Source organism: Drosophila biarmipes, chromosome 3R, assembly GCF_025231255.1.
Source record: "Drosophila biarmipes strain raj3 chromosome 3R, RU_DBia_V1.1, whole genome shotgun sequence".
NCBI classification, from domain to species: Eukaryota; Metazoa; Arthropoda; class Insecta; order Diptera; family Drosophilidae; genus Drosophila; species Drosophila biarmipes.
The window spans coordinates 28008787-28032192 of NC_066616.1; the positions used below are offsets into that span (position 1 = coordinate 28008787).

Consider the following 23406-nt stretch of genomic DNA (forward strand, 5'->3'; position numbering starts at 1 on the left):
ATTTCAAATTGGAGCGGAAGGCTTGCTCCGTCAGTGTTTCCACACCTATTTTGGACCCTGGATTTTTATCGCAACCCCTGGCTGGTCACTCCGCCGTCTGGTCACACTCACCGAACAGCTGTTCAGCCCGTGAAGTTGTGTACGCGGAAGAAAAGATAGATTCAATTGGTCTCGAGGCCCGCAGCGAAATAGTTTATAACTCCGGACGCCAGGACTGCACTTGGCAGAGAGTCGTCGCGCAGCCAGCCAGCCAGTTGTTCCGAACCGCGAGAACGTCGAACGCCACACCGGGCCACAACACCAACGCACTGCCAATAGTCCGACTACAACAACTCGAGTGTGCGCCCTGCAGCAACAACAACAACAATACAGAGAGTTTCCGTGTGTTTTTCGCATTTTTAGCAATTTGTTGGCCAAATAAAGTAGAAATCGGAATTCGCCCACGAAAGTGCCGCAATTAGTGGTTATATAAATGTAAGCCAAACAACGCGGCGTGCAAGAAACTATGTGGATTTGCTCGCAGAAAGTCGACAGCTCGCGCAGAACTAGTTAATGCCCACGACCTCTCCAACTGGAACTCCGAGACAGTAGCGATCCCCATTAGCATTTCTTTTGTGGATTAGGCCGCGCGTGTCAACCGTTTGCCAGCCAGCCAGTCACCAAGCGATCGACACACCGATCCCTCGCCGCCAAAGCAAGGTTAGTTTCTGGTTGCTATTTTCGATGCTCGGGGGCTAACCGATTGCGTTGTGCCCCTCTTCGCAGCAGCTTGGCCTTCTGATTGGCAGGCCCAGGCGTTGGATCCGATCGTGGTGTAGACCATGGCCCATGGGCGATCGCAATCAAGCCACCCACTATTTGGTTAGTGCGCCAGTTATGCAATTGGGTCTCCGTCTCCCCAATCTTATCATTTCACTGGCACCACGTCGCCGTCTATTAAAAGTTCTTGGCCTGCAGTGGGACAACTTTCTCTTTGAAAAGCAAAAGCCACTCGAGCACGGGAGTTGGGTGTAGTAAAGGAAACATTATCACTTTCGGGTTGATAACAGAGTGGGTAAATAGCTGGGAGCAACAGAAAGGTTATGAGATAATACAATGTTATGATAACTTAAACATTCTTGAATTTTAAGATTTCCAAAAAAATACAAACTTAAAAATCTATTAAAATTGTTTAGGATATTTACCATGGCTTTAGATTGTTCTCTACAATAACTTTAGAAAAATGAAATTATAAACCTCCATCTTTCCAAATGAAATCCCTTTCGCTCTTAACTGAATTACTTACAGATGACATATTATTTGCCAAGAAAAAACCACTTGAGCCCAGTCAGCAGGAGTTTTCGGGCACATCCTGTTGCGCTGTCAACGTGTTTCTCATTTCCTGACGCGTCTGTGCGTTTTGGTAGAAAGAAAGTACCACTACTTTCTCGCCGCCAGTTGATTTCCTTGGCCTGTTTCCCAGTTTACCAATTCACCAAAATCGAAATGGGCGACATCTGGCAGCGACAGGCGCCCAGATACACAATCCGTGCGCTACAGATACAGCTACTGATGGATAAATGTGCGTGCCCGAAAACCGGCTGAAGGCGTATTACGGTTACGGTGAAGAGCGGCAATTTCAAAAATCCCAAACAAATTCCGAAAAAACGCTGTCGGATGACGACTTCATCTTCAGCTCCGTCGTCTCAGGCGGCAGACAGCATCTGGCTATTAAAAGCAAAAGTGAAAAATGCCACACAGTCGCCGCCGATGCAGTGGCTACAGCAATCCAAAAAAAATATATATGAAGAAAAAACAAAAAGGCATAAACCATAAAACCGCCGCAACAACAAGTGAAGCAGCTTTGTCAAGTGCATTGCCGCTTCCTTATTTTTGTGTTTCTGCACTTTTTTCCCCTAGCCGCGCCCGCCGCTCGTTATGTGGCCAGTCGAGTAGAAATATTATTCAATTACAAGCCAATCCAGTTGCCGCGGGCGCCAAGAGTTGCGAAAGAGTTGAGGCGGCTGCGGCTTCGGTTTCGGTTTCGGTTTCTTGTATATTCATATTCGATTTTGGTGCCAAGCCAACATCGAGCTCTGGCGCAGACAGCCGAGATCGAAATTATAGCATTCCGCTGCGCGGTGCACTCTCCTCAATGTCAATATTTAATTGGGTCTTCATTCAGAGGGGTTCATTCATGTATTTCATCTGGTACTCCAACGCTGATGGCTTGGAATTCTCCTATGCCCCTTTGTAGTATACCAAAACATAAGTATATTATATTATATTTTTTATGATATCATATAGGTACACATATAGTATTATTGAGAAGTATACATTTCTTCATTAGATATTGATATAGGATTCCTTCATTGGAGATTGTTAAAATGATTGATCTGGTTAGGCGAAAAAGTTTTTAATCAAAAAGTTAGGGATCCTAAAAAAGTTTTTTTTTAATAAGTATGCTTTCTTTTTTGGATCTACTCCTTATAGAGACTATTCATAAAGCTATAAAATCCTAGTTCATCACACCATATATTTTTTTATTAAATCTTCAGAGAATGACACCCTAACCCCTTTAAGCCCTGCTATTTTTTTGACCGCCACTGTTGCCTCATTGATACGAATTCGACTTGGGATTCCATTGGTGGCGATTTCATAACTTTTGCTCTCACCGCTGCGGGCCTGTGGCTTGGCCCAACTTCGTTTTGGTTTTCGAACAATAATTTATTTTCATTTAACGCTGGGCGCGCTTCTTCTTTGGCTCTGCGGCCTGGCGTTTTACTCTCTCGGGTTTCTTTTCTTTTTTATATTTTTTTAAGCATGAATGTATGTAAGGCAATGTAGTTTGGGCAGCGGCAGCGGCAACAATGGGCGGGCAGCGGCGGACCGAAAAAAAGTGGTTTCAATGCTGGTAACTTTCTCCGCCACCTGCAAAAGCGCGCGACTTGCACGCGTTTAAAACCGCACGCATGCGCAGTACGCTAGGTGGGCCTGTATATCTGCCTCTTGCTTCCTCTTGTGGCCTCTCTCTGCCCCGTCTCCCTTCCTCCTGTCGCTCTGCGCGTTGCCAACAGAAATTGGTCATGTGCCGCCTCCGTACGTGCGTCCGTCCGCCCGTCCAAAGATTGCGCGATTAGCCAAACGCGCGCCAAGTCGCATGCAAAACGCGTGCGCGATTTTCAGCCTGCAATTTCATCATCATCATGATGGCAAGCATAATTGTTGTGTTTCTGGCAAATTGCGATGCCAAATAGTTGGGCGATGAGTGAAGTCGGAGAAATAGTTTTCTGGGGTTTTTTAAAATATTTTTTTATAATAATAGAAATGCAGAAAAAATAGGTTTCTAAGGTTTATTGGGAAAATACAATCTTTTGATAAAATACCTCTATAAATCATAAAGTATCTAGTATCAAGAAAACTTATTGCAGCCTATATAAGGCGACCCCTTTATATAAAAAATGGCAACAAAATCATCAAAAAAAATCATAAATTTATAAGAAATATTTAATATTATTGTGTTAAAAATTTAAACAGTTTTACATGGTTTCATTCGTGGCTTTATAATACAATGGCTAAAATAAAAACTAAGATATCTTGACATAATTAGATACATTTTCCAAAGAAAACTACATATATTTTATGTAATTTATAATAAAATAGTAGTAAATATTTCTCATGATTTATTTATTGTGTTTCGATTACTTCGTTGCCATTCCTTCAAAGATATCACATTTTTCCCCTGGTGTAGTCTTTGCTTTTTGAGGTATTTCTATTTCACATCTGCCAACCCTTTGATATCTGGAATTGAGAGCATGACTTTGGAAACCGTCGTTGCCTTTTTTCTGGTTCCGATCACCTTCAAGCGCTATTGCAAAGCCACCGCCATCGCCATCCAATCCGCATTGCATTGATGGCTACACATTTCCGCCGCTTTAGGCCAACTTCCAGCGAAGGCCAGATGCGAACCCTTTGTTGCGGCTGGGCCTGGTCGTAGCGAAGAAAAAACTGGGGCCACAGCTATAAAATCGATGTTCAATCGGCTCGAATTAGTCCGGGGCTCAGGGCCCCCGAGCTTCGCCATGGACTCACTTTGAAATGCAAATATCTCCGGCTCAAGCACAAATGCAAACAATGCCGACCGACCGACGGACCAACCGCATGCAAATACAAACAAGCCAGCCAGCAGCATCTCAGGGGCCAGCAGCACGCACTTCTGGCATAAACATATCAAAGTTTATGTTTATTGGGCCCGCATTAGAGCCCAAAAGAAGCAAACAAACGCGGGGCCAAAGATGTTGCAGCAAGCCAGGCTAATGAGAGGCCGAGGCACCAGCCTGGCTCTTCGGTTAACAAACCAATTAAAAGTTGAACTTTAAAAGAACTTAGATATATGGTTGGTGCTCCAAACGTTCCATTACCCCGCCACATTGATTGCAGCAAATTGGCTTTTGAACAATCTCAAATAGATCTTGCTTACGGCATTTATTAATTGGCCATTCATTAGGGAGATTTCATCATAACGAAACTGGGTTCAAGTTTATGGCTATTGGCCAAAGAGCGGTCTTACACGAGGAAGAAGCTGGAACCCAGCTGAGTTTTGCATAACTCTTCGATCAAACTGACGGGGGGGCCACAACTTTTCTTTTTATTTCTGGGTTTGTTGTTGTTGCAAAATGGGGTCGCCAAAGAAGAAAAACCTGTCAACATTTTCATGTTCAGGGTTCAGGAGTGCCAGCAAGTAAACCGTTTTGATCTTTTAGCCAGTCCTCCAGCTGCAATTGAAGCTGAGGCTTCGGCTTTTGTGGGTTTTCGCCTTCTTGGCCTGGCCCCTCAACTCGTTTCGACGGGCACGTAAAACTGGCCAAGCCGAGCGAGCACCAGGCAATTGGCACTCCGAAATCGCAGTTGACCGCCTTGAATGCTGATGACTCTTAATGGCAGCGAGTGCCAGACGACGACGACGACGACGACGCAATACTCGAACTACCAATACCATTCGAAACGAAGCGTAACGCCAGAAAAACGCGCTGCCTCTGCGTATTTTGGTTTATGGCATAATCGAGTTACCAACCGGCCAAGTTCGGGGCGGATGCAATTGCAACCAACTTGTCTATGTCACATGCTGTTTGCCTTATGCTTATGTGGCCACTGCACTGCCAAAAATGAGGGGGTACAGCCCATAAATGGGTGATAAAATGTCTCTAAAGTAAGATAGTACTACGTATATTTCGATATGGTATTTGAGATATGTTTATAATGATACCTAATATAGATTTATAATAATAAATGATAAAATGGGATATGATATTTGAGATAGGCATAAGAATAATAGATGAAGAAATGTCTCTAAGCCGAAAATTGAACCTTAAAATGGTATTATAACAACACCTAAATCTATGAAAACGGTGCTATTCCGATAAATAAACAGATTTTAGTTCCCTTTTTAAAATAATATTCTTCCGTCTTACCCTTATTACCAAGATGTACACTCCATACCGATAAAGAAACAGTTCTTAAGTCAAACCAGGTTGATAAGAACGTCAAAAGGAGCACTTCTTTTATGCATGACAGCCTGTTCCCACCGTAAATAATCGATTATTAACCATCTGTGGTGTTAAAACCTATGATGTAGTATCATAATTATACACTTTCAAATTAATAACAGCAATTATTATTAATTTCTTGCTGTGTCGAGCCCGCAGCTTAGTTGTTTTGCCGCTGTTGTTTGTGTCGTGATTTTTATTGTCGCCACCCATGGCTGGGCACGCTGTTTGCCTACGCCGGCCAAACAAACCTTAGGCAACGACGTTGCAGGCGGACCAAATATTTGAGCAATGCAGAAGCACTTCGAGCCCCGGGCCCATCCAATAAAACGCCCGTAATTACACTAACCGAAGCGACTTATTCTATGCTCGCCCGCCCCTTGTTTGACAAACTCTCGGCTCTGAGGCAACTACTACTGGGCGGCGGGCGAATGAATGGCCTCTTACCAAAAGGTCTGGCAAATATTGCAGTGTTTAATCTACACTCGCCGCTTGTTTGTTGATTGTCAGTTGTTCGCTGTTCGTTCTGCGGCTAGCGAAAGACATTCGATGACCCTCACACGGGGTATATAATCAAACTTCAAAGTCAGCATCGGCCATTATTGGCGAGGGCACAGCGAGCAGGAAAATATTTGTGCAATTTGTAACATTCTTTTCGAGCGCCTTGGTTTAATTAATTCCTCCCCATAATGCGCCACATTCGCTGGCAAATCGCTGGACATATTGACAGGTGGGGGAAGCTCCGGCCGAGGCGCATTTTCCGCAGATAAGGTTGTAAAAACAAAAATGTTTGCCAGTACACATGCGGCTGGCTGGGCCATTAATCAGATTATAAATGGTTTATCGGCCACAAGACGGGACTTATAGATTAATGATGTGTGCTAAGCTAAAATTAAACAAGATTGGTCTCTTTTCCTTGCAAATCTGACAAATTGTATTAATTCCCTTTGGTTGTCTTATTATCTGTCTTATTATGGGAATGGAATATTCGCTTCACCCATGTTGATATTGTGCTAATCCTGGGCATTTATTTGTTTGATTGGTTCCCAGTGAGGAAATAGTTCTGAGGAGTGCACAAGAATTTAATCATATATATTGAATATAAATAGAAACGTGCAAGTACTTAAATATTTTCTAAATTTTTGGCCAAAGTGTTTGTTTTGGATATTAAAAACACTGTTTTTTTCATTATATTTCGCTTCACGTATTGCAACCACATTTATTATTGAATGAATATTTTTCGGGCAATTAGTGGGATCGTAAATAAAATTGAAATAGCAAGAAATTGTTTTCCCATGGGCCAATAAATACTACACATGTTTCTCGTCACGAAACAATAAATTATTACACGTTTGGGTTTCCGTTAACCTTACTTATTTATTCCCCAAAAAACCAATTTCTCACACTTTCCCTGCTAAGATGACTGGCTCTTAAGAGATCTATTTGCTGTTTATCAGATCATCAATGTCAGTTCGTGGGAAATGATCTTAATTTATAGTAGTGAATCACTTAGGGGAACTTTTGATTTCGCCTAAATCAAAGTGACTTCATCAGGGAAAAACTTTGGAAAATTAATTTAGATACTGAAGGACTGATAATAAAGTAGGGTGCACCGGGAATGGGCTTTATAGGATCGATAGGACCGGGAACTCCTCGAGCTACCCGCATGGCACGGCGCACACAGCGAACTCAAATCAATTTCTGTTTAAGCCAGAAAAAGGCATCAGGAGGCGGGAAATGAAGGGGAAATGAGTGGGAGGCTGTGTGCTCCCCACCCCCCCACCAGCCCAGCATGTAATCCATGAAGCCGTGTAATATGACTGTGATTGGAAATTGAAATTGCATCCGGCAAACATCAGAGAACCGGCGGAGCGGCGATAAAAATGCCTTTTTCCTTTTTTTTTCGCCCTTCCCCCGATTAAAATTCAAATTTGCAACAAGCTGCCAGAACTCGGAGGCAGCCAACCAAAGTTGGCCACTTTACGAGCGCTTATGTGGCAGATGACAGGCGCCAACAGGCGTGATAAGCACACCGTGATGATGATAATACCGATTCGGATACGGACTCCGATTCCGATTCAGATAGGACCTAATGCTAATGACGATGTGTGTGCAGTCGCGACACGATGATGATGCGGGTTGCCCTGTGCTGCGCTTAGAACTGCCATGTTTTCAGCCACTTTTGTTGGTTTTGGCCAAATGGCAAACCGAGCATGAAGGCAGCCTTACTTAGCGTGATTGCGAATCGCAGTCTCAGACGGACAGCCACTGATTCACCGGGGATGCGACGCATCGGCAGCGCAGGTTGAAAAACAAACAAAACCTTGGCCAAAACTTAGCCTACGGCGGCGCATTTCAATTATGGTTTATTTAATAATAGCTCGGATTGCTTAATTTGTTAACAAAGGTTGGTGTTTTTTTTTTCTTTTTTGTGCCTTAAGTTGCGGAGGCAGGCGCAGTCATGTTAATGGGCAATTAACCGGATCGCGACTACGACGGCGGCGGCGGGCTTCACCAATTAGCTGGCCGCCGGCACTGAAATACTTAGTATTATTTATAATATATGCAACCGATTTAACGCATTGCAATGCCAAGTAGTTGGCCTGCACGTGCCGACACCGAAAATGCCGATTAACCAACCGAGAGATGCAGATGAGATACTCGGAACGAGGCTGTCTAAGGTTTCCAGGAATACGAAATTTGCATGAATTGAATATGAATAAGGAATACATTTCCCCTTTTATTGGAAGCCAACAGGCAGCGAGTTCCCAGAACAGAATTTTTGTATTCAGGGCTGGGAATGGAGTGTTATTTAACGACTTCAGCCTAAGGACGAGGCAATCAGGCGGCTTAATTGCCTCAATTTTAATACAATAGTGAATATGAACTTATATGTTTTTATAAATAATTTTGGAATAGTTTTCATAAGGTTGCCTTGCTACTCTATAGAATTTAAAGTATGTATCTATTAAAAATACCTAAGTCTGTTTAGATGGGTATACTTTAAATTTACAAGTTGATAAAAAAATATTATCTCTGCGCTTATCTTACATTAATATTAACATAAAGTATTTAAAATAAGTAGTATAACGACTCCATTCATAAGCTAGTGCATTATTATATATTTTATTTATAAATAGATTCTCTACACTTTAAAGTTTTTGATAAATTAACTATAAAGACAGTTTCTCCATTAAATTCTATCAAGCTTTTTATTAAGATTTCTAAACTTTATGAGACCAACTTCAAGCCCGCGTTTTCTTCCTCTGTTAAACCAATGACGGCTATAAAACCCAAAAAAAAAACTTTCTATTTCATTGCGAATGGTTCCGGTTTTTTCCTCAAAGCGTTTTCGGTTTTTTGGTAGCTCTTTGGTCTCTTTGGTCGACGCGAATCGATGGACCAAGCGTTAAGTGGGTCAATGTCAGGCGATGGCCAAGAGGACGGGGTGATGATATCGCGGTGCTGGAGCACCTGATTAACATAATCTATTGACACATGTCAGTCGGAGCATCGTAAAAACCCAAATGCCCAAGAAGATGTATTTGCCTTGGTGTTCAAGCCTAAACTTTTATTTGGTGTACCAACTTTTAATTTAAAATCCGGCAGTTTGAAAAAGTTTTCCCTGGCAGTACAAAAAATCTTTTGATGTGCAGGGCCTGTGGGTTTTACTTTGTTCAACTTCCCCGTTGTTTAGCCCAAAAAACACAACTGTTTTTCAGCTTCTTTTGGAATTTTTGTTGTTGTTTTAGCCCTCCTCGCTTGCATACAAATTAGCAACATTCGCATTTTTGGTAGAAAGTAAAACTGTTTTTTCTTCTCATCGCCGTTCGAGTGAGTCGTTTTATTAATTTATTTATTTGTGCCTCACGCGACAACTTTTACTTTTTGTTTGGCAACTTGTAAATTACACAAAACTGCAGCAAAGCGAGAAAAAGCTTTGAAAATTGTTTCAGATTTATTTCTTTTCTCTTTTTTCTCCACCAAAATTGTATGTAAAATGTTTTTGGCCCCGCTTATCGTCTAATGTCTGCATTAATCTACGTGGCAAGTGTTTGTGATGGCTTTCGACTTGATTTGGCTTTTAGTGAATATCTGGGGGCGGCCATTCCATAGATTGGCCAGAGCTGATAAGAATTTGGCAGGAAAGAGCCACCATCAACAGCGAATAAAATGGCTGAAATAACAACGTCAATATCAAAGTGCGATCTCGGTCATATTGTATCCATTTTAATATTGGCTTTGACCTTGTTTTCCCTATCTAATCGAGGCGAATGGGGCCACCTTCCCCAACGCTGGCCCATCAATCCCGCTTAGCCCCTTTTTCGGATCTATTTGTGCCCTATCAATCTTGCAACATCAGCAGCAGGTAATGAGTTGCCCCCAATCCCACGCCAAATGTATAGTTTGGCCCAGCCGGATGAGTCACTATCTTTGCCAACTGCCATTAGCACTGCCTTCTAGTTCTGATCGAAAAAGAAGTAGAACAAGTGGCCACATGACTCACAGTCTTTATGGCACTGCGGCCGAAGATTTGTGGAGAAAGGAGGCGGCAAACAAGTTGCAAGATTGAAGATTTGCAGACACGACGGCTACGCAGAAAAGATACATCCATCCGGTTCCTGAGGCAATCAATTCTAGACTCTACAGTGGGAACTTGCTAAGTCTTTATTTAGAACTAAAGGCTTTTAAAGATATATAAAGTTTCATATATTTAACTAAAAATATTTGTAAATCCAATAAAATTTACATAAATATTAAAAAAAATATTATTAGAAAATGAATGTATAATTTTCTTTGGCTGTGATTTTTCAGACACGTGTCACACAAGTATTTTTAAATCCAAAATGACAAAACGATTTCTGGCCAACCAAAATCCATAAAAATGGCCAATACTTATTCTCTTCCACGGCTGGCTGTAAAAAATTATTAGTTTCAAGGCGTATTTATGCCAATAAAAAAAGCACCGCTGTTATATAAGTGAAAGCAAATAACTTAATCCATAAAATGCCGTCGAAGCTCCTAAATATTAATTGGATAAATTAATGCAGGGCCATGCCGAGCGTCCCCCTCCCAAAAAAAACAAAGTAGGGGATGGAACCTGCCCGGCAATGTGTAATTTTCTGCCTCGTTGTCTCATTTGTTATCACATTCATTATCATACATCATATTGTCCCCGATGGTTTTGGCTTTCCACTTCGCTGGAAATTATACTCGGGAAGTTTGCCGAATTTTCTGTGTTTTCCTGGGCAGATTTTAATTGCCCTTTTGCTTCAACACAAATAATAAACAAATTGTGGGAATTTATTATCCAATATCGCGGCCGACTGAATGCCTTGGGAAAGTACGAGATTTTTGGGGTAGGTATACATTCCCACACACGGCAGTGTCGAAACTGAATTTCTATAAATCAAAGTCCAAATTTCTACTCATGTCGAACAAATCAAAAAACCAAAATAACAACAAACAATCACAAATCAGAGGCGCTAATTGCAATAATTTGCATGGGGCCAGCTTCAAGGCGCAGCGGTCGTAAATAAATCGAAGAAAATCTGAATGGCTATCGGAAATATATTTTTTCAAATTTCATGCAACAAAATAAGAGTTTACCGTGCAACAATTCGGAAATACTTAGAAGTACTTTCTTTAAAGTATTTCTTTGCGGTGAAACTCTTAAGCTCAAACTTAATTCGATCAGGACTTTCTAGTGATTTAAATTTTAGCAGTGTTGTGCTAAATTCTGGTGTGCTAATTACCAGAAAATTAGTGCAAAAACAATGCCAAATTATATGGAAAATTTCCGTGGCCATAAATAAACATGCTGGGTGCCAAAGATTCCCGGAAAACCCATTCACCCACTCCCCAAAAAAAGGAGGACCAAGACAGATAGTGACGCATCGCGATCTGGCCATTTCTCAGATTTCTGGATACCCGACAATTGAACGCACACCCATTGGGAATATTAATTGGCATGGGCGGTGGAGGGGCCGCCATTTCAATTTGGGAAATGCAAATGCTGCACGCGTCGCCCGATATTTTCGCAGAATTTTTGGTTTTATTAGGTCCCCGGATAAAAAATGCCACTTGGGTTTTACCCCCGTCATTTCGATGGGGGCCCCTGAAGAATTTCTCCCGAGGCTGATGTCTCTTGAAAGCTAATTATAAAGAATTACCCCACTCCACAGTTGGACAACTTTATTCGCAATTGGAATAAATTGTGCTTGTATAAGACTCGTAAATTATGACTTAGTAGAACCCATTTAGTGATAAAACAAAGACGTAATTTCACTATATGCTTAGTAATAATTAAAATGTGGGAGAATGATACTTGGATTATATTCAAAAATATGTTATATTACTTGTAACATAAATCATCATTGAAGACATCATTTTAAATATCAAATCAAATATAGTATGGGTTCACTCTCTTATCTGAAATATAATATTTGGTAGTTGTACATTTTTTCCATATTGCATATATCATTATAGGTATTCCCTTATTCAAGTTCAGAACTCGGAGAGATATAGGTGTTAAAATTTGAAGAGATTGTTATTATGTTGGTGTTTCTTTCTGGGACCCAAAAATTATGAATACAGAACATATATTTTATGTGACTAATCAGAAATATATTATTTTTTATTTTTAAGGAACACATGACATCATATTATTCCTAGATTACTGATGTCACCCACCGTTCTTGGGGAGATTAATATTATCTTAAGATGACTTTCTGGAAGCCTTTGCTGCTTTCTTTTTTCGCTACTTCGGTTCTACTTTATGTGTTTACCTAAGCTGCTTTGTTGAACCGCCTGCTCCTCGCTGGGACCCACAAGTTTTCTTGCCGCTTTGAAATACATGTACTTATTTTTATAGTTATTCCTCGGGCGAAATCTCTTCCCCCACGATTGTGTTGTGCGGCCATAAGGTTGAGGTCGGCCGCAACATCCGTTCGCCGAGTGCTTTCAAATGTAAACGAAAAGTATGCAAAACAATGCAGCCGCACAGATACTTTTGCGCACACACTCTCGCCGGGGCGTTTGTTGCCGAATGAAAAGGTCTACCGTCCTTGTTTCCACCCCGCCCAAAACAAAAATATACAAAAACAAATCGGTTTTCTTCTACTTCTCCAGATTTTTAGTGGCTTTTTCCTGCTGCTCTGGAGGCTAAATTTAAACATTTCGCCATTCAACAGATATTAGCGGCGCCCTCGTTAATTGTTGTTGCCCGCTCCTTCTGTTGTAAAACAGCGACCGAAAATAAACATTTGAATGAAAATGAAAAATTTGTCTAATTTCTGGCTGGACTTTGGCAATTCCAGCTCTGAATTTACGTCACACCCGCCCTATATATGGGATTTCTCGCAGAGATCAGAGGTGGAGTCGGTTCCTCTCGTGTTTTTCACACCCGTTTGATGGACCTTTGATAGCAAACAAGCGCAATGGGGGAATACCACAACATCTTTTGAGGGCTTTGTTCTAGTGCGAATTCCATTTTGACTTCAACTCTGCCGTAATCATCGCTTCAATTGTGTTCAATGAGATTGAAGGCAGGAAATTGGAGAAATTGGAACAGAAAAACAGGAAAGTCTTATAGATATCAAGCCAGAGAGGTCTAAATATTTATCAATGGCTTCCTTTTATAAGTAGTATTTATGGTTTTTGTTAAAAGATTGTTTTTACGAAAGATTTTGACACTTTAAATGTAAGTGCTTTCTGGAATTTGAGCCCATAGGCTTATTAGGCTTAAGAAAGCCTTCTTTACGACTTCAGTATACCCGAAAGAAAACCCAAAATGTCACACTTGAGACAATATTTGAATATTTAATTTATTTCTTTGAACGTCAATCGCAAGCTCACAAATTTTTCGCAGTAAATGGAGACCCTTCCCTGGAATTGGCGCTCACTTAAAATCCCCTTGCGATTTTCGCTTAGACAAACAAACGAAGATAGCTTTGTACTCCACATCTGCGCCGAACACATGTACCCGAACATGATCTTGATCTACTCCCACTCTCAGCCCTGGCCTTTGGCCACTGGGAGGAGGCCCCTCCTTCGGTTTTGGCCATAAAACACCTACCAAAAATAACCCCGACAATTGCCGGGCATTCGCAGGCCTTCCATTTTAGCCACAGGCAAATGAGTAAAAGAAACATAAACTTTTTGTTTTGTATATTGAGGGAACTGTTTATGCCTCGCACTTTTAACGATCGCGCTTCAGTAGCTCCCAATGCCCATTGGACGTGTACATTTTGAGTCAATAAAAATGATGGCGATGATCTTTCAGCTAAGGCCGAATGCCTTGACTTTAGAGGAGAATTTTGGGGAAAAAGGAAAGCAATTGATGCACTTTCTAATGGAAATTTCTAGGCAATGGATGTTGTCGGTTCTTTGGAAAGTTTTTCAAGTAAAATTGAGGCCTTCGTACGAACAATATATTATTGAAATTCTAGTTTCTTCTTCGTTAATTTTAAAACATAATATTTTTGAGGAATGAATATATCAGTCAACTAAAATTCTCTTTAATTACCCAAATATTAGATCTTAAGATCTGTTTTCCCTCAAAAATAAGTTTCTAAAAATCAATCTTAGTTCATAAAAAAATTATATTATTAAATAGTTGAATTTGATCTATAAATCAATAAATTTCTAGATTAAATGCACTGATCATAACTCAAAATATGCCAAATAGGCCTTTGATTCAGCTTTAATAGTATAATGCAAAATATATTAAATTTCTGACTTTCAAGACCCAGTTTCCCTTATAAAAGAATCTTTTTTCATATATAATTAAAACCCTCTCAAAATCCCCCTTTTTTGAGACCCAATGAATGCCTCTTGAGTTCCTTTAGGGAAACGAATTCCTGCCAGTGCATCCCATAAAGATCTTAAAGGATGCCTGTTGCCTGAGTGCTGGGGATGGTTTATGACCCCCAAGGCCTCGGATTACACAATGCTCAGCCACTTTGAAGCTGGTCCTCTCGGTGTCGCAGTCGCACTCGCACTCGTAAATCCCCGGAATCCGACATCGCCGCTTGGCGTGCCAAAGTGGCATTTGATTTATTTAGCATATTTATTTGTTTATTTTATCTTCCCTTTTTTTATTTTTTACTTTACAACAAAATGGAAAACATTGTTTATGGCAGCCAGATAAAAAGCGAGACTGTGCGCCGGCGCAGCGTTGAGGCGGGACTCTTTGAATATTTATGGCGCGTTGTCTAACTGGGGGATAGCAGTAGCATCAGGATGGATGGATAGCTCGGAGCTGGCCATTTCTTATGCCGGGCACGTGGTGGGCGAGCGATCGTCCGGTGAGACTGGCCAATGGCTTAATTAAACCGGCCGCGAACTCTGCCGGCATGCGGAACTTGGCCCGGCTTAAACTATCAATCATGGATTTGCAACGCCTGGTCAGGAGGAGCATGGGGGACTTATCATGGAGGGTGGGGGACTGAGGCGTGCCGGGGCTCAAGGACACGCAGCCCGTTCAAATCCGCTTAGTGTAATAACGTGTTTCTCCGTTTCCTTCTTTTTTCCCCTTTATCGCCTGAGCCTGCGGGCCTGTGAATGTGTCAACAGCTAAATCGATATGTTTTTCCCCTGTTGATATAGTTAACTCGTAATTTCCCTTCATTCCATTCCCTTCAGCTGCCTCCTTGATTATGTAGCCCACAAAAGTTGACTGCCCTAGCCCGCATCCTGGCCCTAAGTGTCCTTGGGGGTGCAAAAAAAAGAAGAAAAAGAACATTAAAGGGTGACCGCTCTCTCGGTAATTGATGAAAACCCTTTGAGAACTGAGCAGTGTGCTATCTGACAGGCAGAAATGTGTATATATTGACCAGATTTTCCTTCTTCTCCACAGCCAGCCAAGATTGGCCAGATCTGGACGGGATTCGGACGCGCCGCAGCCATGATTGGACGTTTGTTTCGCGCCCACGGCGAGTTCTGCGCCTCGCATCCCTGGGAGGTCATCGTGGCCCTGCTGACCATCACGGCCTGCATGCTGACGGTGGACAAGAACAACACCCTGGATGCGAGCAGTGGCCTGGGAACGGCCACAGCCTCAGCGGCGGCCACGGCAGGAGCTAGTGGATCTGGAGGAGCAGCAATGCCACCACCCACTGTGGGCGGAGGATCGGCCACCTCCAGCCGGCACAGGCCCTGCCACGGGTGGAGCCAATCCTGCGATGGCCTGGAGGCCGAGTACAATGCCGCCGACGTCATCCTGATGACCATCGTCCGCTGCACCGCCGTGCTGTACTGCTACTACCAGTTCTGCAGCCTCCATCGCCTGGGCTCTAAATATGTGCTGGGTGAGTACGGATGATGGAATTACATCACTCCGGCGGGGCACGTGTGTTGACCAAAGTGGTTAGAACCTACGATGCCATTGTTTGTCCCCACCCCGAACTAGGGGCTTCTGCTCCCCAAAAAACAAAAAAAGCTGGGAAAAACGCAAACCACACAAGACTGGAATGTTTGGCCAATATTTTAGAGGTGGGGCAGGCAGCAGGTAGCCGCAGAAGCTAGTGGCTACCCAAAGCTCCCTGGCATTTCTCACGTGCGCTCTAAACGATTCGACCTCCGTCCACTAAAGCCGCCGACTCATCGCTCCCTCTCTTTCAGGCATCGCCGGCCTCTTCACGGTCTTCTCCAGCTTCATCTTCACGACGGCCATCATCAAGTTCCTGGGCAGCGACATCTCCGAACTAAAGTGAGTAACTTACGAGTGATATTTTCGATTTGTAGGCTTTGCAAAAGTGTCTTAGAACTTAGTTTATAAAATACTTTCTTATGGAAGTTGAACTTAAGAAGAACTTCTTTTAACCTAAATTAATTTATTTGTATTATTTACTGCTAAGCACATTTTAAATTTAGGTTGTTTATTGATGTCATTCACTTCAATTTCATTCAATGGAAAATATATTTATAGGTTTTTTACGCAAATAGTGTAGTTCATAAAGTATATGCTAATTAGATTTACAATTAACCTCGCTTTTTTCCTACTTTCAGGGACGCCCTGTTCTTCCTGCTGCTGGTCATCGACCTGTCCAACTCTGGCCGACTGGCCCAGCTAGCCCTTTCGGGTAGCAACCAGGCGGAGGTGACTCAGAACATTGCCCGGGGGCTAGAGCTCTTGGGACCCGCCATTTCGCTGGACACCATTGTGGAGGTACTGCTGGTGGGAGTGGGCACTCTGTCAGGAGTCCAACGCCTAGAGGTGCTCTGCATGTTCGCCGTGCTCTCGGTGCTGGTCAACTATGTGGTCTTCATGACCTTCTACCCCGCCTGCCTGTCGCTGATCTTTGACCTTTCCCGTTCCGGCGTCGACATGTCCGTGGTGCGGGAGAAGGCGAAGGGTTCGCTGCTCCTCAAATCCCTCACCGAGGAGGAGCAGAAGGCCAATCCGGTGCTGCAGCGCGTCAAGCTGATCATGACCACCGGCCTGATGGCCGTGCACATCTACAGCCGCGTGGCCTTCTCCGGCAGCGATTACGACTCCGTGGACAAGACTCTGTCACCCACTCTCAGCCTGAATGTGAGCAACAATCGTACTGAATCCGGTGAGATCACCGACATCATCATCAAGTAGGTTTCAAAATATGATACCCCATGAGTATACCAATTAACATGCCTTCTTTTCTCCAGGTGGCTCACCATGAGTGCCGATCACATAGTAATCTCCATCGTTCTCATCGCCTTGGTGGTGAAGTTTATTTGCTTCGACAATCGCGATCCCCTGCCGGATCAGCTGCGTCCATCGGGTCCAGTGGCCATCGCCGCCAAGGCCTCACAAACCACGCCCATTGAGGAGGAGCAGGATGGGCAGAAAAAGCTGGCGGAGGTCAGTGCAGCTCCAGCTGCAGTCCGTACACCACTGTTCACCATTGAGGAGCAGAGTTCAGTCAATGCTTCGACACAAACGGAGCTACTTCCGCTGCGCCATCGACTGGTGGGTCCTGTCAGGCCACCTCGTCCTCTCCAGGAATGCCTAGATATCCTGAACTCCACTGAGGATGGCAGTGGACCCTCGTCTTTGAGTGACGAGGAGATCGTGTCCATTGTCCACGCTGGAGGCCCTCACTGTCCGCTCTACAAGATCGAGTCCGTGCTGGACGACCCCGAGAGGGGCGTGCGAATCCGCCGACAGATCATTGCCAGTCGCGCCAAGATGCCGGTGGGCCGGCTGGATGTCTTGCCTTATGAACACTTTGACTACCGCCGTGTGCTCAACGCCTGCTGCGAAAACGTCCTGGGTTACGTGCCCATTCCTGTGGGATATGCCGGCCCACTGCTGCTGGACGGAGAGACGTACTATGTGCCTATGGCCACCACCGAGGGAGCTCTGGTGGCATCCACGAATCGTGGCTGCAAGGCGCTCTCCGTTCGTGGTGTTCGATCTGTCGTGGAGGATGTGGGCATGACCCGGGCACCGTGTGTAAGATTCCCCAGTGTTGCCCGTGCAGCTGAGGCGAAGTCCTGGATAGAAAACGAAGTTAACTACCAGCTGGTGAAGACGGAGTTCGATTCCACGTCACGATTTGGTCGCCTGAAGGATTGCCACATTGCCATGGATGGACCGCAGCTGTACATTCGCTTTGTGGCCATCACTGGCGACGCCATGGGCATGAACATGGTGTCCAAGGGCGCCGAGATGGCCCTGCGCCGCATCAAGCGCCAGTTCCCGGATATGCAGATCATCTCGCTGAGTGGGAACTTCTGCTGTGACAAGAAACCGGCTGCCATCAACTGGATCAAGGGACGTGGCAAGCGGGTGGTCACCGAGTGCACCATTTCGGCGGCCACACTGCGCTCCGTGCTGAAGACGGATGCGAAGACACTGGTGGAGTGCAACAAGCTGAAGAATATGGGAGGCAGCGCCATGGCCGGCAGTATTGGTGGCAACAATGCCCATGCCGCCAACATGGTCACCGCCGTCTTCCTGGCCACGGGGCAGGATCCCGCCCAGAACGTCACCTCGAGCAACTGCTCCACGGCCATGGAGTGTTGGGTGGAGAACAGCGAAGACCTGTACATGACCTGCACAATGCCCTCGCTGGAGGTGGGCACCGTGGGCGGAGGCACCGGTCTGCCCGGCCAGAGCGCCTGCCTGGAAATGCTCGGCGTTCGCGGAGCACATGCCACCCGGCCAGGAGACAATGCCAAGAAGCTGGCCCAGATCGTCTGCGCCACGGTCATGGCCGGTGAACTGAGCCTGATGGCGGCGCTGGTCAACAGCGATCTAGTCAAGAGTCACATGCGTCACAATCGGTGAGTTTAAATTCTTGGGGATACACAAAATTGCGATATTAATATCTTTTGAAGATGTTAAAATTAAAACAGTGGGGTTTGCGGCAACTATTTTGTTTCAAGTTTTTATATTTGTTAAATAAAAAAGATTTCATACATTTTCGGAACTATTCTAAAACATCTACTGTTTTATACATATTCCGGTATGCTTTTCAAAACATTTATAACAATATTCATTTTTAAACAAAAAAGTACTGAAATTTAAATTTATTTTTTATTAAAAGAGGCTGTTTTGTATTCATAAATTTCATATATGTAGCTTTCCAGTTACTAGTAATTCAAAAGATTTTGAGAAAAAATACAACAATACGATATGAAATGGGTGCAAATGTAGTTATTCTTCAGACTAACCTTACTAATGATAATAATAACCATTGAAACTAAAAAATGTAAAACTCTGTTCTTTCCTTGCAGCTCCTCTATCGCCGTGAGCAGCGCCAACAATCCCCTCAACGTGACCGTGTCCAGCTGCAGCACCATCAGCTAAGATCGGGCGCTGCAGGGGCGCCGCCTTCTACCCTTTTGTACATAGAGAGTCTCTTACCGGGCAGGCCAGGCGTTGCAACTCATTTCTTTAGGTGTTACCTTGTAGTTGAATGTTTCACGAATTGCTTGATAAATAACCTGATTGGCCTGGCCAAGGAACCGAACAGCAGCCTCCTCCAGATCGGCGATTCCTTCCAAGCCGCATGCTGTGAGCGTGGGACGACGGGATGTGATCTGCATCCGCTGTTGCTGATACTTCCACTTAGATTGTACGTTTCGTCATAACGCTATTTTTTTCTACCTATATAACTGAATACTGAGTTAGGAGCCGCTGGAATCCCCTCCAGGTGCCAGTCAGTGGAGCTATGACCAGGACTAGTGCAAGCGCTGAACTTGTAAAAAGTATTTCCTAAGCGAAAAGTAGTACATAGGGTTTGTATAGTGACTAAATTAAAACGTTTAATTAGAGCGAGTACGATCGATATCGATATCTTAATTTCTGTTTTCGTTTTTAACAAAAAAATATAAACACAAAGCGTAATGGATAAATGTCTTTTGTAGACGCTGCTCACGGGTTTACAAATCAGCACTTCATTTATTTTACTTTTAATAATAATAATTATTAATAAATTATTATAATTAATTTATAATAATTCACGGCGCGTTTTATTAATTAGTGGTTGTTGTGTGTGTTTGTTGTTGTTGTTGTTGTTTTCCTCCATGTATGAATCGTATAAAAAGAACAAGAGCGAGCGGCGGTTAATTCTGATCGGTGGACTCCTTGGCCTCGGCCTCGGCATCCTCGCCGCCCTCATCAACGGGCGGCACACTCACATCGGCGCTGCTGTCGGGCTGGACGAGCACCTTCTTGGGACTCGGCCCATAGCTATCTGCCTCTGCGGAAACGGCGCCCGACGGCCCCGGAGCAGCATCCTCGTCCTCGTCGTCGTGGGTCGTCGACTCGGGCTGCAGGCTGGCCGCTGCCTCGGAGGCCACGCCGTTTTTCGTCTCCTCCACGGAGCACTCCTCGGGATGTGAGACCTTGCGCTTGGCAATCCGCTCGCTGAGCGCCTTGTGCAGCTGGGCAATGTCCGCCGGTCGGCCCATAGCCAGGAAGATCTTGACAACGCCAGAGTTGTCGATGGCCGTCAACCGGAGTGACTTCTGGCTGGCCCGCTCCGCCACCATGGCGGCCCAGACTTTGGTGTTCAGCAACAGGCGCAGATTACCGGACGTGCGGAAGACCACGCGCGAGTTGCCCTTGCCATCCTTGGCGTCGTTCAGGCGCAGGCTGCCGCGACCACGCTCCTCCCAGTTGCTGTTGAGGAAGGCGAACAGCTTGCAGCTTACGTCGATGATATTGATCTCGTCCTCCTCGCCGGTGAAGGTCTCGACCTCCTCGTATTTGCGCTTCTGGGCGCGGCTCTCCTCGTACTCACGGGCCACATCCGTCAGGCTCTTGGCCTCGGCGGACTCCTTGTTGTTGTTGCTGCTGCTGCTGCAGGTGGACGAGGAGGCAGCGGCCTCGCTGGTCTCTGTGGTCTGGGCAGCGTTCTGGATGACGCTGGAGAAGAGCAATGGCGCCGACGAAGTCGACGACGAGGCGGCGGTGGAGGAGGAAGCGGCCTCCTGGGCCGAGCCCGAACCCGAGCTGCCGGCCGCCTCGGCATCGGGCTCGGCGATGACCTGCTCTGGATTGGGCGCAACCACGCGCTCATGCACATTCTGGCCGAAAACGAAGCCGCTGCTCTGGACATGGGGCATGTTGTTCTTGGCGGCGGCAAACATGCTGGAGCGCTCAATGCCATTGCTGCGCAGCTTAGTCAGCGGATCCGGCCGCTCGTCCACCTCGTCGTCGTCGTTCTTGTCGCTGGAGGGCCCAGCAGCCGGTGCCGCCGCCACCTCCTCGTCATCCTCCTCGTCCTTGGTCTCGCGCAGAAAGGGATTGTTCAGCAGGGCGCCGTCCTCGCCGGCGGCCGACGACGGTGTGGAGCTACTGTTGGAGCCGCTGCTGTTGGCCAGCACCGCCGGACGCAGTACGGCACCGCCCAGGCGCGAAGCCTTCAGGGTGAAGCCACCTCGGAAACAGTTAGTTTCGACTGACGCTTCTGGGAGCAAGAGAAAAAAAAACAAGATTCGGTTGTCAGCTTGCGAGGCACTCTTTTCAGGCGCGATTTCCACGCCCCTTGGCCAGTTTAAGTAACAATTAGGCGCGCAGCCTAGTCACCAACACTTACCATTATTTTCGGACATTGCAAACCTGGCTATTTGCAATTTGTAAGTGAAAATCGCCAAATCTTTTCCAGAAAAGAGCGTTCTGTGTGTGAAGCCTGCCGAACTGTTATCGCTGGGCCGCAGCAACTATCGATAGGCGCTAGAGCCCACGCGTGCTTTCCAACACTGGCGCGGCAACAGTGTTGCCAACTTGCCGCTGAAAAAACAAGAAATTTACAAGTCATCGACAGAGAGTGTTTTGCCAGAAAGCGATCAGATCGGCAATAATTGCATTTAAACAAAGAGCTACATTCACCGAGAGCAGCAGGCAAGCGCAGGATAGTCGACATGGCTCAGACTCTGGAGGACAAATCGATCTGGGAGGATGGCGAGGAGTCGCTGGGCGAAGAGGTGATGCGTATGTCCACCGATGAGATTGTGAGCAGGACTCGCCTGATGGACAACGAGATCAAGATCATGAAGAGCGAGGTGATGCGCATCACGCACGAGATCCAGGCGCAGAACGAGAAGATCAAGGACAACACCGAGAAGATCAAGGTAGGGATCCGTCTGAGACACCTTCACCGGCAACCTCCTCTTCACCCGTAACTCCTCTCTTTAGGTTAACAAGACACTGCCCTATCTGGTGTCCAATGTCATAGAGCTGCTGGACGTGGATCCCCAGGAGGAGGAGGACGACGGCTCCGTCACCGTGCTGGACAACCAGCGGAAGGGCAAGTGCGCCGTTATCAAAACCTCCACACGACAGGCCTACTTCCTGCCCGTCATCGGCCTGGTGGATGCCGAGAAACTGAAGCCAGGTGATCTGGTTGGCGTGAACAAGGACTCCTACTTGATTCTGGAGACCCTGCCGGCAGAGTACGATGCCCGCGTCAAGGCAATGGAGGTGGACGAGCGACCCACAGAGCAGTACTCCGACATCGGTGGTCTGGACAAGCAGATCCAGGAGCTTATCGAGGCAGTGGTCCTGCCCATGACGCACAAGGAGAAGTTCAAGAACCTAGGCATTCACCCACCAAAAGGTGGGATCTATACTCTGCTTGTAAAATGGGTTGCCAAGCTAATCCCTGCTCTTTTCAGGTGTTCTTCTGTACGGCCCACCTGGAACTGGTAAAACATTGCTGGCCCGTGCCTGCGCCGCCCAGACCAAGTCCACCTTCCTCAAGCTGGCCGGACCCCAGCTGGTGCAGATGTTCATTGGTGATGGCGCCAAGCTGGTGCGAGATGCCTTTGCCCTGGCCAAGGAAAAGGCGCCCGCCATTATCTTCATCGACGAACTGGACGCCATTGGTACCAAGCGTTTTGATTCCGAGAAGGCCGGTGACCGCGAGGTGCAGCGAACCATGTTGGAGCTCCTCAATCAGCTGGATGGCTTCAGTTCCACGGCAGACATCAAAGTCATTGCCGCCACCAATCGTGTGGACATCCTGGATCCTGCTCTGCTGCGTTCTGGTCGTCTGGATCGTAAGATCGAGTTCCCACATCCCAACGAAGAGGCGCGTGCCCGCATCATGCAGATTCACTCGCGTAAAATGAACGTTAGCAACGATGTGAACTTCGAGGAGCTGTCCCGATCGACGGATGACTTCAACGGCGCCCAGTGCAAGGCGGTTTGTGTGGAAGCCGGTATGATCGCCCTGCGTCGCTCCGCCAACTCGGTCACGCACGAGGACTTCATGGACGCCATCATGGAAGTGCAGGCGAAGAAGAAGGCTAATCTTAACTACTACGCTTAGGCTAGAAATTTGCAGTTAAACTCTACATTGTCCGCTCCCACTACAATAAAACATGGAAATTTAACATTCTTCAGTTTGTCAATCTGAGTTTTGTGCTGAAGACTTCTAGGGATTTA

At 45.5% G+C, this 23406-nt stretch overlaps 3 protein-coding genes across 4 annotated transcripts; 2 read left to right on the forward strand and 1 right to left on the reverse strand.

The window, feature by feature from the left end:
* Positions 1-96: 96 nt before the first annotated feature.
* On the forward strand, positions 97-19485 carry LOC108024527 (3-hydroxy-3-methylglutaryl-coenzyme A reductase). Of its 2 annotated transcripts, none has more exons than XM_017094492.3 (6): positions 97-699; positions 15385-15835; positions 16149-16236; positions 16536-17111; positions 17172-18794; positions 19248-19485. In XM_017094492.3, exons 2-6 carry the CDS (start codon positions 15433-15435, stop codon positions 19318-19320), a joined length of 2763 nt encoding a protein of 920 aa, XP_016949981.1. In that variant the 5' UTR covers positions 97-699; positions 15385-15432; the 3' UTR covers positions 19321-19485. The 2 variants fall into 2 exon arrangements, with proteins under 2 accessions (XP_016949981.1, XP_050745052.1); XM_050889095.1 differs by lacking the exon at positions 97-699 and adding an exon at positions 14973-15291.
* A 372-nt stretch (positions 19486-19857) lies between these two features.
* LOC108024529 (ran-binding protein 3) lies at positions 19858-21665 on the reverse strand. Its single transcript, XM_017094495.3, has 2 exons — positions 21557-21665; positions 19858-21427 (listed from the first exon to the last, which is right to left on the reverse strand). Exons 1-2 carry the CDS (start codon positions 21570-21572, stop codon positions 20079-20081), a joined length of 1365 nt encoding a protein of 454 aa, XP_016949984.1. The 5' UTR covers positions 21573-21665; the 3' UTR covers positions 19858-20078.
* Positions 21666-21730: 65 nt separating this feature from the next.
* LOC108024530 (26S proteasome regulatory subunit 6A-B) lies at positions 21731-23354 on the forward strand. Its single transcript, XM_017094497.3, has 3 exons — positions 21731-22091; positions 22156-22576; positions 22635-23354. Exons 1-3 carry the CDS (start codon positions 21882-21884, stop codon positions 23288-23290), a joined length of 1287 nt encoding a protein of 428 aa, XP_016949986.1. The 5' UTR covers positions 21731-21881; the 3' UTR covers positions 23291-23354.
* Positions 23355-23406: the final 52 nt, after the last annotated feature.

What these genes read in the sequence shown, in the direction of transcription:
- LOC108024530 (XM_017094497.3), top strand. Translation starts at nt 21,882, where the DNA reads ATGGCTCAGACTCTGGAGGACAAATCGATCTGGGAGGATGGCGAGGAG. An exon ending in ACAACACCGAGAAGATCAAG is followed by an intron (nt 22,092 to 22,155) that starts GTAGGGATCCGT and finishes TCCTCTCTTTAG; the next exon opens with GTTAACAAGACACTGCCCTA. An exon ending in AGGCATTCACCCACCAAAAG is followed by an intron (nt 22,577 to 22,634) that starts GTGGGATCTATA and finishes TGCTCTTTTCAG; the next exon opens with GTGTTCTTCTGTACGGCCCA.
- LOC108024527 (XM_017094492.3), top strand. Translation starts at nt 15,433, where the DNA reads ATGATTGGACGTTTGTTTCGCGCCCACGGCGAGTTCTGCGCCTCGCAT. An exon ending in AGCGACATCTCCGAACTAAA is followed by an intron (nt 16,237 to 16,535) that starts GTGAGTAACTTA and finishes TCCTACTTTCAG; the next exon opens with GGACGCCCTGTTCTTCCTGC. An exon ending in ATCACCGACATCATCATCAA is followed by an intron (nt 17,112 to 17,171) that starts GTAGGTTTCAAA and finishes TCTTTTCTCCAG; the next exon opens with GTGGCTCACCATGAGTGCCG.